The 19,793-nt window shown below is 44.0% G+C and overlaps 1 protein-coding gene across 1 annotated transcript; it reads right to left on the minus strand.

Annotated features, from left to right (window-relative positions):
- Positions 1-2,545: 2,545 nt before the first annotated feature.
- Positions 2,546-19,657, minus strand: COX5A (cytochrome c oxidase subunit 5A). Its single transcript, XM_002753347.6, has 5 exons — positions 19,466-19,657; positions 11,288-11,404; positions 8,873-8,994; positions 5,942-6,064; positions 2,546-2,711 (listed from the first exon to the last, which is right to left on the minus strand). Exons 1-4 carry the CDS (start codon positions 19,563-19,565, stop codon positions 5,951-5,953), a joined length of 453 nt encoding a protein of 150 aa, XP_002753393.1. The 5' UTR covers positions 19,566-19,657; the 3' UTR covers positions 2,546-2,711; positions 5,942-5,950.
- Positions 19,658-19,793: the final 136 nt, after the last annotated feature.

Raw genomic sequence — 19,793 nt, forward strand, 5'->3', positions numbered from 1 at the left:
GTTGGGTGTGGTGGTTCATGCCTACAATCCCTGCACTTTGGAAGGCCGAGGCATATGATCACCTGAGGTCAGGCGTTCGATACCAGCTTGGCCAACATGGTGAAACCCGGTCTCTACTAAAAATACAAAAATTAGCCGGACGTGGTGGCGTATGCCTGTAATCCCAGCTACTAGGGAGGCTGAGGCATGAAAATTGCTTGAACCTGGGAGGCGGAGGTTGCAGTGAGCCAAGATTGCACCACTGCGCTCCAGCCTGGGTAACAGAGTGAGACTCTGTTTCAAAAAAAAAAAAATTGTCGAGCATCTGTATATGCTTACTAGCTTCACTTAGTGTCATTTAATCCTCACAAAAATGGCTCTTAAAAGTCCTCCATTCAGCATATCACAGGTATACACATGTAAAATCTCAAGCTACATACTTTAAGATTTGCATACTTGGCTACATGTAAGTTATACCTTACTAAAGTTGTTCTCTTTTTTTCCCTCTAGATGTACCTGCTTCCACAATTTTAGCCTTCAACCTAGTTACATCTGCTTCCAAACAGCCTCCTTGGAAGTCTCACTTTTTGCTGCTTCAAACCTTAAACTCTTTTCTCTAGTCTCAGTCTCTTTTCAGAGCTCTTGGCCTAACTTGCCTACTGAAGCCTGAAATTTAAGAACCAGAATCAAATGTAGCCATTTCTCCACTCTGTGCCGAGCTCCTCTTTTACTGACTCCTATATGAATGGCATCACCATTCGAATCTCAGAATGGCCTTCCCAAAGTTCATTTCCCCTCATCAATTAATCAACTACACCTCAATAATGTGATTCTCAAAATTCATCCCTTTCCATTTCTATGGCTACCACTGTAATTCAAAATCCTAAGTTATAACCACACTGTACAACTGCCTAACTTTTATCCCTACCTCCAGTGTCTCCAGTTTCCAATATTCACTGTCTTTCCTGTTCATTGCTCTATCCTCAGTGCCTGGCATGTTTGATATACAGTAGGTGTTTGATAAATTTTTACTATCACAGAACTTACCTCACCCTCATAGATAACTGTGAACCTATGTTCCTTCCTCTGCTCCTCCCATGACATAAAGAACAGAGACCATTTTACTCATTTTGCAGTGAGGAGGAAAGCACTAGCCCACACAGCCTACCAACTATACATTAAACATATGTGCCATTTTAGTTTATTTCACATTTCTACTTCTTAAAAACTGGGCAGGGGGTTTTCTGGTAGGGAATCAGCCTTTATAAAAGGTCTCACTAGTATTAGAACTTCACCAAAACTGATTTTAATAACAATCCCTTACATGGCTCTAGGAGAGAAGACATCTAAATTTTAACCTAATATTAACCCGATTTCCCTGATACTGCAATGTGAACTGGCTATACTAGAAATCACCCAGATCTAGAACCTGTTTTGTCTTTTGAGACGGAGTTTCACTCTTGTTGCCCAGGCTGGAGTGCAGTGGCATGATCTCAGCTCACCCCAACCTCCGCCTCCCAGGTTCAATTGATTCTCCTGCCTCAGCCTCCCAAGTAGCTGGGATTACAGGATGTGCCACCACGCCCAACTAATTTTGTGCTTTTAGTAGAGACGAGGTTTCTCCATGTTTGTTAGGCTGGTCTCAAACTCCCAACCTCAGGTGATCCACTTGCCTTGGCCTCCCAAAGTGCTGGGATTACAGGTGTGAGCCACTGCGCCCAGCCAGTTTTTTTTAGACAGAGTCTTGCTCTGTTGCCCAGGCTGGTGTGCAGTGGTGCAATCTCAGCTCACTGCAGTCTCCACCTCCCAGGTTCAAGTAATCCTCTGCCTCAACCTCCCAGGTAGCTGGGACTACGGGCGCCCACCACCACGTCTGGCTAAATTTTTTGTATTTTTAGTAAAGACGGGATTTCATCACCATAGCCAGGCTCATCTTGAACTCCTGAACTCGTGATTCACCCTTTATTGAGTACCAAGCCCCAGCCTCCCAAAGTGCTGGGATTACAAGCATGAGTCACCACGCCTGGCTAAGAACCTCTTTATCCAGCAGCTGGTTCTAGTATTACGGCGCTTCTAACACAAGCAGGATTTGTTCTACTCAGCTGTTTAATCAGAATGCCTCCAAATTTACAAAGCAAATGTTTTAATGTCCAAGGCTAATATACCACTGCAAGGGAAGAACAGGTAGGGAAGGAAAGGAGCACTAAGAGACGAAGACCATAAGAGGGCTTACCTACTGCATAGCACATCCTCAAGACTATCTCAGCAACCACTGTTAAATGTCATTTCACCTGTTTTGGAAAGGTACAATTTGATCTATCCCCACAGATAACCAGTCCCCTAAGCCTAGGGTGTCATAAAGAAAATTCTATATAAATGACTTCTAGCGTGCAGCTAATTTACCAGCTAGGGCACTCAAACATATTAATGAAGCTAATTTTCATGTCAGAAGGTTTCCAGAGAATTAACGTAGTTCTCTCAGCATAGAAGAGGGCAACAAAACTATGCAAGCAATAAAGCACTTAATTTTCTGCTTATGAAGGCAAAACATGAAACAAATACCTAATTTAAGTTCAAACTCATTTCCCTTTTATTAAAGTACAGGTTACCATTACTGGCTTGGTACTCAATAAAGGAAAACTTGTTCAAATAAGGTAATATGTTATCATCAGTATTTCCAGGTGACTGTTTACACTCAAGTAGCAATATCAATAAATCCTTGGGAAGCCCATCTGTAAAAGAAAACACAAAGAATTAGCTGGGAAAGAATAAAAGGTAGAAATCTTGTTTTTCTTTCGTTTTTTTTTTTTTTAAGATGGAGTCTTACTCTGTTATCCCGGCTGGAATACAGTGGTACCATCTCCACTCACTGCAACCTCCACCTCCCAGGTTCAAGCGATTCTGCTGCCTGAGCCTCCTGAGTAGCTGGGATTACAGACATGCAGCACTACGCCCAGCTAACTTTTTGTATTTTTAGTAGAGATGGGGTTTTATCATGTTGGCTAGGCTGGTGTCGAACTCCTGACCTCAAATGATCTGCCCACCTCAGCCTCCCAAAGTGCTGGGATTACAGGTGTGAACCACTGCACCCAGCCAGAATCTTTTAACAATAACCGGCTGGGTGCAGTGGCTCATGCCTGTAATCCCAGCACTTTGGAAGGTTGAGGTGGGCGGATCATGAGTCAGGAGATTGAGACCATCCTGGCCAATAAGGTGAAATCCCGTCTCTACGGAAAATAAAAAAAATTAGCTGGGTGTAGCACTGCATGTCTCTAATACCAGCTACTCAGGAGGTAGGAGGATGAGGCAGGAGACTCGCTTAAACCTGGGAGGTGGAGGTTGCAGTGAGCTGAGATCACACCACTGCACTCAATCCTGGCGACAGAGTGAGACTCCATCTCAAAAAAACAAAAAAACCGGTTAGAGCTACAAACAGGAAAATCACTGTCTCTCTGTACCCTTTACTGTTCTTACTTAATCCTTCCTACTGTCAACCCACAAGGGACCAGTTTTGTGGCTTTTTTGTTGTTTGTTTATACCACTGGTACTTCCTTCCCAAACAGAAAAGTGTTCAGTAGTTGCCATTTCTTAAAAATACTTGTTTTGGGCCCAGTGCAGTGGCTCACACCTATAATCCTAGCACTCTGGGAGGCTGAGGCCAGGGGACTGCCTGAGGTCAGGAGTTCAAGACTACTGGGCAACATGGTGAAACTCTGTCTTCACTAAACTACAAAAAATTAGCCACGTGTGGTGGCGCATGCCTGCGGTCCCAGCTACTTGGGAGGCTGAGGCACTAGAATCACTTAAACCTGGGAGGCTGAGGTTGCAGTGAGCTGAGATTGCTTCATTGCACTCCAGCCTGGGCAACAGAGCAAGACTGTCTCTTAAAAAAAAATTAGCTAGAATACATCCTATGTAACAAAAATCTTATGGACATCTTGGAATAATACTTGATAAAATGAAAACTAAAACACATGGCCAGACACGGTGGCTCACGCCTGTGATCCCAGCACTTTGAGAGGCCAAGGCAGGTGGATTACCTGAGGTCCAGGTGATCCACCCACCTGGGCCTCCCAAAGTGCTGGGCTCACAGGCGTGAGCCACTGTTCCTGGCCAAGTTCTGAGTCTTCTTTTAAAAAAATGTTTCAGGGCCGGGCACGGTGGCTCACGCCTATAATCCCAGCACTTTGGGAGGCCAAGACGGGTGGATCACAAGGTCAAGACCATCCTGGTCAACATGAGAACTGCTTGAATCCAGGAGACGGAAGTTGCAGTGAGCCGAGATCGCACCATTGCACTCCAGCAACTGGGTAAAAAGAGTGAAACTCCGTCTCAAAAAAAAAAAAAAAAAAAGTTTCAATAGGTATTTACTAACAATATCCTAATCAGGGCCAGGCATGGTGGCTCATGCCTATAATTCCAGCACTTTGGGAGGCCGAGGTGGGCGGATCACAAGGTCAGGAGTTCGAGACCAGCCTGGCCAACACAGTGAAACCCCATTGCTACTAAAAATACAAAAAAATTAGCTGAGCATCATGGCACCCACTTGTAATCCCAGCCATTCAGGAGCCTGAGGCAGGAAAATCACTTGAACCCAGGAGGCGGAGCTTATGGTGAGCCGCGATCACCACTGCGCTCCAGCCCAGGCAACAGTACAAGACTCCGTCTCAAAACAAAACAACAACAAAAAAAACCTAATCAGGCTCACTTGTTCTTGTAAGAAATCTGATATTAGCTTCTTCTTTTTTTTTTTTTTTTGAGATGGAGTCTCGCTCTGTCACGTAGGCTAGAGTGCGGTGGTGTGATCTCAGGTCACTGCAACCTCCGCTTCCCAGGTTCAAGTGATTCTCCTGCCTCAGCCTCCTGAGTAGCGGGGAGCACAGGCCCGAGCCACCACGCCTGGCTAACTTTTGTATTTTTAGTAGTGATGGGGTTTCACTATGTTGGCCAAGCTGATCTCAAATTCCTGACCTCAACAGATCTACCCACCTTGGCCTCCCAAAGTGCTGGGATTACAGGTGTGAGCCACTGTGCCTGGCCCAAATAGAAATTTTTTTAAAACACCAAAGCACATGTGGCAAAAATAAAACTACCTGACAATCTGGCTATGTGTATACAGGCTCAGTACATTACCATCTATGCTACTGTTATGCCTAAAATATATTTTTTTCTTTACTTAAGGAGGCTTTTATTTGCCTTTATACCAGTAAGAAAATGATGCCAGGGCTGGGCAAGGTGGCCTGTAATCCCAGCACTTTGGGAGGTCAAGGCGTGAGACCCACCTGACCAACATGGAGAAACACTGTCTCTACTAAAAATACAAAATCACCCAGGTGTGGTAGCATATGCCTGTAATCCCAGCTACTTAGGAGGCTGAGGCAGGAGAATTGCTTGAACCCAGGAGGTGGAGGTTGCAGTGAGCCAAGACGGAGCCATTGCACTCCAGTCTGGGCAGCAAGAACAAAACTTCATCTCCAAAAAAAAAAAAAGATGCTGGGCATGGTGGCTCATGCCTGTAATCCTGGCATTTTGAGAGGCCAAGGTGGGCGGATCAGGAGGTCAGGGGTTTGAGACCAGCCTGGCTAACATGACGAGACCCTGTCTCTACTAAACATACAAAAATTAGCTGGGTGTGGTGGCACGCACCTGTAGTCCCAGCTACTCACTCAGAAGGCTGAGGCAGGAGAATTGCTTGAACGTTGGGAGACGTTGCCATTGCACTCCAGCCTGAGCAACAGAGCAAGATTCCGTCTCAAAATACTGCTACTACTACTAATGATAATGGCTGGAAATAATTTCAGTTTTTAAATTTACCATTACTGGTATTCTCAAAATCTCTTCATGCTCATGGCCATTACCTCTTACAAGAACACTGAAAGGTCTTACTCTGGTACACTGAAATGTCATCCACCCACACCTCTCCAGATTGTTTTCCTATCTTCTTCAGTGACTTGTTGCTTACCCATGGGATTTACACTTTGTCAAGGCCCAGTTCCTCTGGAGTGGAGATTCCCAGTTCATTTAAAGTTGGTCTAAGTTCCTGGATGACATATGGGTAGATTTCCTTATGAGGTCCTGCTTTGTCCTGATGGCAAAGAGAATATTCACATTTAACTCTCTCAAAAGCCATGTCTACTAATTCATGAAATGAACTTAAAAATGCTTTTAATTACATAAGCAGAGGCTAGCAGCACAGAATTAATAATACAGGTCATCAGCTGGGTGTGGTGGCTCAGGTCTGTAATCTCAGCACTTTGGGAGGCAGAGAAAGGCAGGTCACTTGAGGTCAGGAGTTCGAGACCAGCCTGGCCAACACGGTGAAACCTTGTCTCTACTAAAAATACAAAAATCGGCTTGAACCCAGGAGGCTGAGGCTGCAGTGAGCTGAGATCGCGCCACTGCACTCCAGCCTGGGTAACAGAGCAAGACTCCATCTCAAACACAAAAAAACAGGTCATCTACTTTTAAGTTAACACATTGTTCAATAAAGAGAGAAACTTATATATGTACTGTTCAAGGTAGGTTTTTGAGATACCTTGAGAATAACTGCCACTGGACTAAATCCAGAAAAAAACATCTTAAAAGTCTGGAGTTACAGGAAAAGAAGGTAGTGATGACAGAATTTTGTGAAGGCAATTAGACATGCCCAGCAGGCAACACGAATAATTGAGTTAAAACAGAAAAAGTATTTTCATTTGCCTCCAATTTGAGACCCTAACTGAATTAACTACCAGTGCTGAATGGATTGATAGCCTACAGAACCCTTAATCATCTCACCCATTATAGATAAAGTAACGTCAACGTCCCACTTTCCCCCTTAACAGACCTTGAGTTTCTTTCTTACTGACCATAGTATCTTTTCATGGGGAGCTGTACTTTGAGAATACATATGTCCAGGGATGAAGAGTTTCCACCATAATAGGTAGATATACCAGTACTGTCACAAGGTTCCTCAGGAACGAATAAGAAGTCAAATCAACTAATAAAGTGACAAGCTGCTCCTCCTCTGCCTTCAAAAAACTCTAGGTCTCCTTAATTGTATTTTTAAAAGTTAAGATTCTTGTTTAAAATGCAATGTGTTTATTTATTACAAAAAAAAATCCTTGACCAGGCACTGTGGCTCATGCCTATAATCCTAGCACTTTGGGAGGTGGAGCACCTGAGGTCAGGAGTTCAAGACCAAAAAGCCCAACCTGGTGAAACCCCATGTCTATTAAAAAATACAAAAATTAGGCCAGGGCCAGTGACTCATGCCTGTAATCCCAGCACTTTGGGAGGCTGAGGTAGGTGGATCACGAGGTCAGGAGTTCGAGACCAGCATGGCAAAGATGGTGAAACCCTGTTTCTACTAAAAATACAAAAATTAGCCAGGCACAGTGGCAGGCACCTATAATCTCAGCTACTTCAGAGGCTGAAGGAGGAGAATCACTCAAAGCTGGGGGGCGGAGGTTGCAGTGAGCCACGATCATGCCATTGCATTCCAGCCTAGGCGACGGAGCAAGACTGTCTCAAAGAATAAAAAAATTAGCTGGGCACGGTGGTGGGTATCTGTAATCCCAGCTACTCAAGAGGCTGAGGCAGAAGAATCACTTGAACCCAGGAGGTGGAGGTTGCAGTGAGCTGAGATCTCACCATTGCACTCCAGCCTGAGTGACAGATTCCATGGCAAATAAATAAAGTCAGAAACTATAACCAAAAAGAGGGTGGAAAATTAGTATACATCCTCCCATGTTTTCATATAATATATATTTTCCTTTACCATTTTTTTTTTTTTTAATGGAGTTTCTCTCTTGTTGGCCAGGCTGGAATGTAATGGTGTGATCTTGGCTCACCACAACCTCCGCCTCCTGGGTTCAAGCAATTCTCCTGCCTCAGCCTCCCGAGTAGCTGGGATTACAGGCATGCACCACCACATCTGGCTAATTTTGTATTTTCAGTAGATACAAGGTTTCTCCATGTTGGTCAGGCTGGTCTTGAACTCCCAACCTCAGGTGATCTGCCCGCCTCAGCCTCCCAAAGTGCTGGGATTACAGGCATAAGCCAACGCACCTGGCCCAATGTATATTTTTTAAAAAATAAAATGGAGTCATACCACAAAAACTGTTTTTTGTAACTTTCTCCAGTTAATATGATGCAAATATGTTAATGTCAAACACATTTCTACAGTATCAAAAGTTGTGTAGTATAACCAGTTCTGGGAAGTTCCCTCTTAAAAATTCCTAACATTTCGTATGACAAATAGCAAAAAGATGAATACACTCTGTAGTTAAATCTTCATGTACCCTTAATTATTTCCTTAAGATAAATTCTTTTTTTTTTTTTCGAGACTGAGTTTCTCTATTGTTGCCCAGGCTGGAGTGCAATGGCGCGATTTCAGCTCACTGCAACCCTTACCTCCTGGGTTCAAGTGATTCTCCTGCCTCAGCCTCCCGAGTAGCTGGGATTACAGGCATGCACCACCATACCCAGCTAATTTTTATATTTTTAGTAGAGACAGGGTTTTGCCATGTTGGCCAGGCTGGTCTCGAACTCCTGACCTCAGGTGATCCACCCGCCTCAGCCTCCCAAAGTGCTAGGATTACAGGTGTGAGCCACCGCACCTGGCCAAGATAAATTCTTAAAAGAAAAAGAGAGAAAGAGAAAGAGAAGAAAAAAAAGATAAATTCTTAAATGGAATTGCTGAACAAAAGTGTATCGTGTATAATTTGTAAGGCCTTGAATAAATGCTGCCAAAGTAGCCTCTAGACAGATTTTAACTGCAATGTACATTCCTTCTAGTTATATAAGGAATCATTTTAGGCATTTTAACAAATTCAAAAATACAGAATGTGCTGATACCTGAGCAACAGCCCACTCATTTACAGAACAATTTTAGCATTATTATTTCACTGACCTTAACAGCCTCTAGGATGCGAACTGTACTAGCGAAATCATTTAACCGTCTGCATGCCCGCAAAGCAGCATCAATGATTTTGGGCTCTGGAACCAGATCATAGGTAACAAGTGTGTTTATCCCTGTAAAATTAAGAAGGGCCATGTCAACCTGGAAGAGCCTTACTTAAACGATGACTTACTTATATTTTTACTGAGTCACTGATGTATGATCTTATCTGTCTGTGTCTCTATGCTCTATCTATAAAATGAAAGAATCTACCTTTAACAAATTCTAAATAATAATATCACAGTGGATCTTCCTAAGTTAATTAGTGGAAAGAACTATGCATTCGCATGCAGACTGAAGATAAAAAACCCTGAGGTTTTTTTTTCTTTCTTTGAGTCAGAGTTTTGCTCTTGTTCCCCAGGCTGGAGTGCAATGACGTGATCTTGGCTCACCACAATCTCTGGCTCCTGGGTTCAAGCAATTCTCTTGCCTCAGCCTCCCGAGTAACTGGGATTACAGCCGTGCGCCAACACGCCCCGCTAACTTTGTATTTTTAGTAGAGATGGGGTTTCTCCATGTTGGTCAGGCTGGTCTAAAACTCCCAACCTCAGGTGATCTGCCCACCATGGGATTATAGGCATGAGCTACCACTCCTGGCCAGAAAAAACCCTAAGAGTTTTCTTAAATGCAAACACTATTTTCATAATTATTAGCTGGTTTCTTTTCAAACAAGAGGGTCATTTTCAACTAATTTTTTTTTTTTTTTTTTTGGAGATGTAGTCTTGCTCTGTGGCCCAGGCTGGAGTGCAGTGGCAACACCTCAGCTCACTGAAAGCTCTGCCACCTGGGTTCCTGCCTCAGCCTTCCGAGTAGCTGGGATTACAGGCAGGTGTCACCACACCCAGGTAATTTTGTATTTTTGGTAGAGACAGGGTTTCAGCATTTTGGCCAAGCTGGTCTTGAACTCCTGACCTCATGATCTACCTGTCTCGGCCTCCCAAAGTGCTGGGATTACAGGTGTGAGCCACCGTGTCTGGTCCTCCTATCTTTAACTCTTAGTACAATGTACATATTTTGGATGCTTTAACAGAGTAGAGTCAAGGCCTGGTAAGCTGGCTCACTCCTGTAACCTCAGCACTTTGGGAGGCCAAGGCGGGCGGATCACCTGAGGTCAGGAGTTTGAGACCAGCTGGCTAACATGGTAAAACCCATCTGTACTAAAAATACAAAGTTAGCCGGGCGTAATGGCGCATGCCTGTAATCCCAGCTTCTCGGAAGGCTGAGGCAGGAGAACCATTTGAACCCAGGAGGTGGAGGTTGCATTAAGCCCAGATCACGCCATTGCACTCCAGCCTGGGCAACAAGAGAGAAATTCCGTTTCAAAAAATAAAAATTAAAAAAAAAAAAGAGAGAGAGATTCAACTGGAAAATAGTCTAAAAACCAGAGAAATGGGTAAGGAGAGCTAATGAAGCCCAAATTAGGACATTAAGGAGATATTATAGAGAAACATTAGTACATAGACTCATAAACATTCAACCAGAAAATGATCCAGCATGATTACTTTCAGATCTGCACAAAACGACCTCATAAAATTTAAGATTTTCTTAATGGGAACACAGAATTGCTGTTCTTTTTTATTACTTCTAGTCCAGATTGTTCCGTAAGAATTATTCTGCTTGCAGCGAAAGGGAATCATTACATTTCTGCAGGGAAGTTTAAAGCACTTAGGTTTCTTGCTTTTATTATTTTAAATATTTTAAAAAAGGATACCAGTGAATATAATGCAGTCATTGAGACTGAATTTTTGGTCTGAGATAAATTACCCTACACTTAATGCTACATATTCATGTTAAATGTGCATCTGCAAATTTAGGAAAGGCAAGTTCTAACTTACATACTTATTCAGGTTGAAACAGTGCAAAAATAACAAAAAACCCAAACCATCACCCAAAGGAGAAGGAAAGCAAATGACTGCTTTGTGTAAGTTCTTCGAAATGTATAAAACTGTTACGTTTTGCTCATCTAGTCTTATTGCTATAGCAGGGTTTTCCATGATTAAGGGTGATTTCATCCCTCAGGAGATACTGTGTAACGTCTAGAGACATTTTTGGTTGTCACACGGTAGGGGCATGTGCGGGTTGTGTGCGTACTGGCTTCCAGCAGGTAGAAGCTAAAGGTGATGCTAAACATCCTACAGTGTAAAGGACAGTCCCCTACAACAAAAGAATTATCTGGCCCAAAATGTCAATAGTGCCTGCCTTAAAAATCCTGCTTTATAAATAGCTATAAACTTTCCTAACTGCAAGCTACATGATGGTAACCAGTTTAAACAATACATGTTTTCAAAACAGTTGCTCTCAACAAAGGGGCAGAAGCAGTTCACATTTACACACCAAAATAGACAAGTATGTCTGTGTTCCAATTACCTTTACGCAATTCCCAGGCATCTATATCTGGCTTGTTGAAGTATGTTACCCAGCGAGCATCAAACTCCTCATCTGTCTCACTTGACCCATGGGAATAGCAGCGAACTGACTGGATAGCTACAATGTGAAAGAACCATAACTTCAATGTACACAAATAGTACTTGAAATCTCTTGTTTAATGCATTAAATTTTGAATCAACTATATATGTTGTAGCAGAAAAAATATTCAACAGGTCAAATGAAATACATCTTAAACATTGATAAAGAATCTTTAAAATTAGGCTGGGTGCGGTGGCTCACGTCTGTAATCCCAGCACTTTGGGAGGCCGCGGCAGGCGGTCAAGAAACTGTGACCATCCTAGCCAACGAGGTGAAACCCCATCTCTACTAAAAATACAAAAATTAGCCAGGTGTGGTGGCACGTGCCTGTAGTCCCAGCTACTCAGGAGGCTGAGTCAGGAGAATCCCTTGAACCCAGGAGGAGTAGGCTGCAGTGAGCCAGGATTGTGTCACTGCACTCCAGCTTAAGGGAAAGAGTCAGATTCGTCTCCAAAAAAAAAATTAAGCAAATAAAATCAAGTAGAACGAAAAGTATTACATAGGCATGTTTATACCTTCCCCCTAATGTATAATACTAGCTTGAAGTTATTTACAGTGGTTCCCCCTTGTATGTATGTATGTATTTATTTATGAGACAAAGTCTCACTCTGTCATCTATACTGGAGCGCAATCTCAGCTCACTGCAAACTTCGCCTCCCAGCGAAGTTTGTGCTTTTAGTAGAGATGGGGTTTCATCATATTGGCCAGGCTGGTCTACAACTCCTGAGCTTGAGATCCACCTGCCTTGGCCTCCCAAAGTGCTGGGATTACAGGCATGAGCCACCTCGACTGACCGACCCCCTCTTGTTTATTTTAAGTTAACAGTGATTGTCAGCAGAAGGTAAAAACTACTTTATATACGTCCATATTGTTTGACTTTTTACACTTAACCAGAGTATTAATTCCTAAACAAACATGTCCCAGCTGGGCACACACCTGTAGTCCTAGCTACTCAGAGCCTGAGCCCAGGAGTTCAAGGTTACAGGGTACTACAATATGATAGCACCTGAGATGATAGCCATTGCATTCCAGCCTGGGCAATACAGCAACACCCCACCTCTAAAAACTAGTAATAATACTAACGACCGTTCAAGTTATTTTTTTTGAGGTAGGGTCTCACTCTGTTGTTGCCCAAACTGGAGTGCAGTCGCTCAATCACGGCTCACTGCAGCCTCAAACTCTTGGGGCTCAAGCATTCCTCTCACCCTTGCCTCCCAAAGTGCGGGGATTACATGTGTGAGCCACCAGCCCTGGCCCCATTAAAGCTCTTAAACAAACTTATATACTTTATTGATGCATTAAAAAAAAAACTCATGTTGTTATATTCCAAAATGAATTACAATCGTGACAAATTACACATACAAATTGCTTTATCAAACTACACTCCCTTCCCAGAAGATTCTAATAAATCCCCTAAGAGAATGTACACTCTACACCCAACACAAAATATTGTTTTATAAGGTATCTAAAAAATTACATTTTGGGCCGGGGATGGTGGCTCACACCTATAATCCCAGCACTTTGGGAGGCTGAGACTGGTGGATCACGAGGTCAGGAGTTTGTGACCAGCCTGACCAACATGGTGAAACCCCGCCTCTACTAAAAATACAAAAATTAGCGGGGTGCGTCGGCAGGCACCTGTAATCCCAGCTACTCGGGAGACTGAGGCAGAAGAATCACTTGAACCCAAGAGGCAGAGGTTGAGGTGAGCTGAGGTCACACCACTGTACTCCAGCCTGGGCAACACACTGAGATGCTGTCTCAAAGAAAAAAAAAATGATATTTTAAATGTAACATTGTCAATAAAACAGGATACACAATTATTTTCATGCCATTTCTTGCCTTCAGCATTCTGAAGGCTAGTAGAGCCTCCTAATCAATACATCCTTTACAGTACTGTATGGAAAGCATTTCCTTTTTTTTTTTTTAGATCAAGTCTCAGTCTGTTGCCCAGGCTGAAATGCAGTGGCACAATCTCAGCTCACTGCAACCTCCACCTTCTGGGTTCAAGCCATTCTCCTGCCTCAGCCTCCTGAGTAGCCAAGACTACAGGCGTATGCCACCACGACCAGCTAATTTTTGTATTTTCAGCAGAGATGGGGTTTCACCATGTTGCCCAGGCTGATCTTGAACTCCTGACCTCAAGTGATCCACCTGCCCCAGCCTTCCAAAGTGTTGTGATTACAGGCGTGAGCCACTGCTTCCAGTTTTTCTTTCTTCTCGACAAATGGACACTGAATTGAGTTTGGAAATCTGGATTCCTTCTGAATACCCTCTGGAACAAGTAGGGGGATAGGGAGAGGCAGAAAATTTTATCTTTGGGTCTTAGATGCAGCACAGGCTAGCGCTCAGATACCTCTAGTCTCTTTGCTCTCTGTTTGACCCTGGGAAATTAAGTTTCATTTTCCTTATCTGTAAAATAGGGGACACTACCCTCCTTAGCAGATTATAAAGATTAAATGTGAAAACAGGTAGGTTAATACTGCGCACTGTTACTAAACAAATGGGAGCTATAAACTAACCCTTATCTAAAAATGTCTTAGTTGATCTTCTAGTTATAAAAATAACTTAAAGAAATGAAAAATATCTCAAATCACATTTCCTACTATCTGCATCAGATAAGCTTGCTATAACTTCTAGTTGTTTAAGGCTTCTTAATATATTTTTACTTATTTACTCTTAGAGATGGGGTCTTGGTATGTTTTCCAGGCTGGTCTTGAACTCCTGGCCTCAAGCAATCCTACCACTTCAGCCTCCCAGAGTACTACAATTATAGGCATTAGCCATCGCGCCAGGCCTTAACATATATATATATATTTTTTTAACATCTTCACCTAAAAACCTCTCAACATTGTTAAAATTTAAATAGTAGTAATATCCTATATATCTTTAATGCAGTAACTGGCAGGAGGAAGAGTAGGAAAAAAACAAAGCAGAAAAGATCTTCCCAGAGACCTAAATTACCTATGTAATCCAAGCCCAGAATCAAGTGGAACAGGTACATAAATGATATAGATGTGGCCATGTTTTAATTTTTTTTTTTTTTTTTTTTTTTTGAGACAGAGTGAGTCTCCCCGGGTTGTTCAGGCTGGAGTACAATGGTACAAGATCTCAGATGACTGCAACTTCTGCCTCCTGGGTTCAAGTGATTCTCTTGCTGGGATTATAGTGCCCGCCACCACACATGGCTAATTTTTTGTATCTTTAGTAGAGACAAGGTTCCACCATGTTGGCCAGGCTGGTCTCAAACTTCTGACTCATGATCCGCCCAACTCGGCCTCCAAAGTGATTACAGGTATGAGCCACCATGCCTGGCCTTAATTTCTTCAACAAGAAAAAATGAATCTCTACACCTAAATATATTTGATAAGTGCAAATCAAAACTACATGGATATTTAATAAGTCTTACAAGACTAATATTCAAATTCAATATATCAGAAAACAAGGTCAGGTGTGGTGGCTCACACCTGTAATTCCAGCACTTTGGGAGGCTGAGGTGGGTGGATCACTTGAGGCCAGGAGTTCAAGACCAGCCTGGCCAACACAGTGAAACCCTACCTCTCCTAAAATACAAAAAATTAGCTGGGTGTGGTGGTGCAGGCCTGTAGCCCCAGCTACTTTAGAGGCTGAAGGAGGAGAATTGCTTGAACCCAGGGAGGTTGCAGTGAGCTAAGATCACACCACTGCACTCCAGCCTGAGCAACAGAGCAAGACTCTGTCTCAAAAAAAAAAAAAAATACACACACACACACACAAACGAAAATATAGATTAGACAACCTTCTAACACACTATTATCAAAAACTAACGGCCAGGCGCAGTGGCTCTAGCTTGGGCGACAGAGTGAGATCCTTTCTCAAAAAAAACGTGTAAGTTATCTTTTTCAAAAACTAAGTATTCAGCCTTAACTGAATACTTCAAGTGCAAGTATAAAATGATACAAGCACTTTGGAAGACTATTTAAGCAGTTTCTTATCAAGTTAAACACAAACCTACCGTGTAACAGAGTAATTCCACTCCTAAGTATTTACCCAATGAAAGGTCTATGTACTCCTTCCCTGGAGGTAATTACCTGTCCTATCCAGAACAGTGTTTCATGATAAGCAAATCCTTTTGTCCCCCGCTAGGCATGGATTTGACTACATGAGTGCTAGTCTTTGTCTCCTAACTTCAAATAAGATGACCAGCAACAGCAAATCCAGGAGATCACCACCTTCAATGAGTTGATCACATGTCTTCTGGAAGCCAAATTACAAACTAGTTGTATTCCAAAAAGTCCTTTTTTTTTAGAGACCAGGGGAGTCACAAACACAGTCTTTTATATGACAGGCCAGGTGTGGTGGCTCATGCTTATAATCCTACAACTTTGGGAGGCCAAATCAGGATTGCTTGATGCTAGGACTGAGAGACCAGCTTGGGCAACAAAGACAGACCCCCATCTCCACAAAAAGAACTTAAAAAATCAGCGGGATGTGGTGGTCCCAGCTATTCAGGAGGCTGAGGTGTGAGGATCCCTTGAGCCCAGGGCAACAAGCATGCAGTGAGCTATGACTGCACCACTGCGTTCCAGCCTCGGTTGGAGCAACACTCTGTCTATCAAACAAATTAAAATAAATAAAAATTTAAAACCCATATATCCCTTTCTGAAGGGCAAAAACACTCTCCCCACATGATTTAAATTACACTGTTAAATCCAGTAAAAGGTAGAGCAGGATCTATTCCATTAGCTATGGACATGTCCCCCACATGCTTAACATTTTTTTAGGTACACTATACAAGCATTTTCTGCCCCACACACCCCACCCCACTTAAGAACAGAATCTCCATCTAGTATTGAAGCTTGTAAGGCAAACTATTTTGGAAAACAATTACTCAGTGCTTTTACGTAACCTGAAGGTTCCAGAGTAAGAAAAAAGAAGCAGCTATGAAAAATGAGGACATTTTTAGGGCTTCATTCTAAAAAGCTATTTCTAACACTGCTTTCTGGCATTCAGTTAAGCACTCTATTTAAAAACACAAAGGCTAACAGATATAGAAAAACTAAAGGGCTCATTAATCCCTTGGGTTTAAATTTTGTTAAACAGGATAGTTTTCCATTTAATAATCAGCCCAAACAGGCCCAAAGAATAAACATTTTGGTGGTGGTAACTCTGGGAACGCGTGCACAATAACGAGTTACTGAGGCCAGGCGCAGTGGCTCTTGCTTGTAATCCCAGCACTTTGGGAGGCAAAGGCGGGCGGATCACGAGATCACGAGGTCAAGAGATGGAGACCATCCTGGCCAACATGGTGAAACCCCATCTCTACTAAAAACACAAAAATTAGCTGGGTGTGGTGGCACGTGCCTGTAGTCCCAGCTACTCAGGAGGCTGACGCAGGAGAATTGCTCGAACCCAGGAAATGGAGGTTGCAGTGAGCCGAGATCGTGCCATGCCACAGCACACCAGCCTGGAAACAGAGCGAGACTCCATCTCAAAAACAAAAACAAACAACAGAAGAAAAAGAAAAATTTGGCTGGGCATGGTGCCTCATAACTGTAATCCCAGCACTTTGGGAAGCTGGAGAAGGGAGACAGGAGGCAGCTAGGCACTCCTGAACCCAGGAGTTCCCAGATCAGCCTGGATAACACAGGGAGATACTGTTTCTACCAAAAATAAAAATGGTGGTGCACCCTTGTGATCCTAGCTATTTGGGAGGCAGAGGCTGGAGGATCAGTTGAGTCCCAGAAGGTCAAGGCTGCAGTGAGCTCTGATGGTGCGACCGTACTCCAGCTTAGGCAGCACAGTGAGACTATCTCAAGAACAGAACAGAACAGAACAGAATAGAAAAGAGGAAAGAAAAGGAAAAGAGAGGAAAGAAGGAAGGAAAAGAGGGAGGAGGGAGGGCTGGGCACAGTGGTCCACACCTGTAATCCTAGCACTTTCACAAGGTCAGGAGTTTGAGACCAGCCTGACCAACATGGTGAAACCCTGTCTCTACTAAAAATCCAAAATCAGCTGGGCATGGTGGTACGCGCTTGTAATCCCAGCTACTCAGGAGGCTGAGGTAGAAGAAAAAAATCGCTTGAACCTGAGAGGCGGAGGTTGCAGTGAGCAAAGATCATGCCATTACACTCCAGCCCAGGCAACAGTGGGCATCAAAAGAAAAAAAAAAAAAGGAAAGAAAGCAAAGAAAGAAGAGAAAAAAAGAAAATTCAAAAAAAATTTTTTTTTTTGAGATGGAGTCTCACTCTGTTGCCCAGGCTGGAGTGCAGCGGCGCCATCTCGGCTCACTCCAACCTCTGCCTCCTGGGTCCAAGCGATTATCCTGCCTCAGTTTCCCGGTAGCCGCAAAAATGTGCATGTGCCAAAAATGTAAATTTAGTACAACATAAAACATGAACAAACATCAGGATGACCCAAACATAACTATAGATAAGAAACAAAAATGGTTCCACATTTTTGTCAGTTTCCGCCAGGCATGGTGGCTCATGCCTGTAATCCCAGCCCTTTGGGAGGCTGAGGCAGGTGGATCACCCGAGGTCAGGAGTTCGAGAAGTTCGAGACTAGCCTGGCCAACACAGTGAAACCCTGTCTCTACTAAAAATACAAAAATTAGCCAGGCGTGGTGGCAGGTGCCTATAATCCTAGCTACTTGGGAGACTGAGGCAAGAGAATCCCTTGAGCTGAGACTGTGCCATCGCCCTCCAGCCTGGGCAACAAGAATGAAACTCCATCTCAAAAAAAAAGGACTCCGTTTCCTAAGATGGACTTCGTATTCCTTTTCTATAAAATAGAATGCTCTCCATGATCTCTAAAGTACACTCTATCTAGGTTGGGTAAGATGGCTCATGCCTATAATCCCGAATTTTGGGAGGCTGAGGTAGGAGGATCACTTGAGCCTAGGAGTTCAAACCCAGCCTAGGCAACATAAGGATACTCCGTCTCTAATTTAAAAATAAACAAAAATAAAGTATCCTCCAGTCTTACGATTTTATGACAAATGATAAAAGATAAAGTAAAAAATGAAGCAAAACATATTCTTTAGGTTCTGAAGTGTTAAAACACTTAGTCAAGGCAACAACCTTACTAGTTTTGAGTTCTTTTTTAAATTTTTAACTTCAGCATACCCTGAAATGAGTTTCTAGTTCTTACGTTTAAATATGCATGCATAGTTGCCAGTGATGCGAGTTCAAAAATAAAATATAATACACATGCATAGAAGCTAAATTTCAAAATGTAGCTTATTTATCGTCACGGACCAAGATCAAAGTGTAATTACTGTATTTATTCTACGGTGGTGGACTCAAAATCTCCCAGAACGCATATAAGGGGAAAGAAAGTAGACAAAAATCAGCAGCATGCCTCATACTCCAGCAATCAGGCTTCTATGCCAAAGGGGGATAAAAACACGAAGCATTCCTATGCTTGTAAAACCCAGTATTCCTGATTCTGTGGATCCAATTTTCAAAAGAGTGATATTTTTATCATAAGCCCTATCAAATAAGGCTATCTTCCGGAGATCAGGAAACAACCACACACGTCGATCTAATTTAAACGTGGAAGAATTAGAATGTGGCACAGCAGTCCCTAAAAATGACAGAACAAGCTGTGAAGGTGACACACTAAACGCTAACCGACAAACGCCTGATTAAAAAGTATAATCGTGTGTCCCATACAGAAGCATATTGTGTCCTCGGACCTCGAGCGGCGTGCCCGGAGGCTCAATGTCACCTTCGCCGAGGCGCTGCAGGCCGGCGGCGGCCACTCCCGGTCAGGTGGCCGCAGGGTCGACGCCGGGGCAGGGTCACGACCCGGGAACCGTAGGGGAGCGCTGCGTCCCCTCTTCGGCGCTCACAGCAGGTCCACATCTGACCTGTCCACAGTGACAGAGCCAGGAAGTTGCGCGGAGGGAGGCCCGGGGGGCGCGCTCTCAGGTCCTCCACTACTCGAGGCGGCGGCCAGGGCGGCCCCCGGTCACAGGGTTTGGTAACCAGGGTAGGGCAAGGGCTAGGCCGGGGGGAGCCCGCCCTCGAGTGGCGGCGGGGACCCAGGTCACCGCAAGGACACGAGGGCGCGGGCAGTGGCAAGCAGGGGCCTTACCCGCGGCGGGGCCGGGGGTCGGGGCGGAGTGCAGGAGGCCTCGAGGGCCGGCCCGGGCGGTTGCGGCTACAGCGCAGCGGCGGAGAGCGGCGCCCAGCATGACGGCGATGGCGGCCCGCGAGCAGAGGATGGAGAGAGAAGCCGGTGTGAGCTCGCGGGTGGCTAGCGAGCTGGCGGGGGCCGGACTCACGCACAGGCGCACGGCGGGCGGAGCACATAGGCCCGCCCACTGCGACTCTGGCGCCTGGGCGGGAGGGGCCACAGCGCGGCGGCGAGCGGGTTACGGCGGCGTGCTGAGGACAAAATTTATTAGCCCCGCGTCCCGCCT

This window comes from Callithrix jacchus, chromosome 8 (genome assembly GCF_049354715.1).
Source record: "Callithrix jacchus isolate 240 chromosome 8, calJac240_pri, whole genome shotgun sequence".
Taxonomy (NCBI): Eukaryota; Metazoa; Chordata; class Mammalia; order Primates; family Cebidae; genus Callithrix; species Callithrix jacchus.

Excerpts from the sequence above, each read along its gene's own strand:
- COX5A (XM_002753347.6), bottom strand. The coding sequence starts at position 19,565 with ATGCTGGGCGCCGCTCTCCGCCGCTGCGCTGTAGCCGCAACCGCCCGG. Across the intron at positions 8,995-11,287 it reads TGCCTGGGAATTGCGTAAAG|GGATAAACACACTTGTTACC; the intron begins GTAATTGGAACA and ends TTAATTTTACAG. Across the intron at positions 6,065-8,872 it reads GCATCCTAGAGGCTGTTAAG|GACAAAGCAGGACCTCATAA; the intron begins GTCAGTGAAATA and ends CTTTGCCATCAG.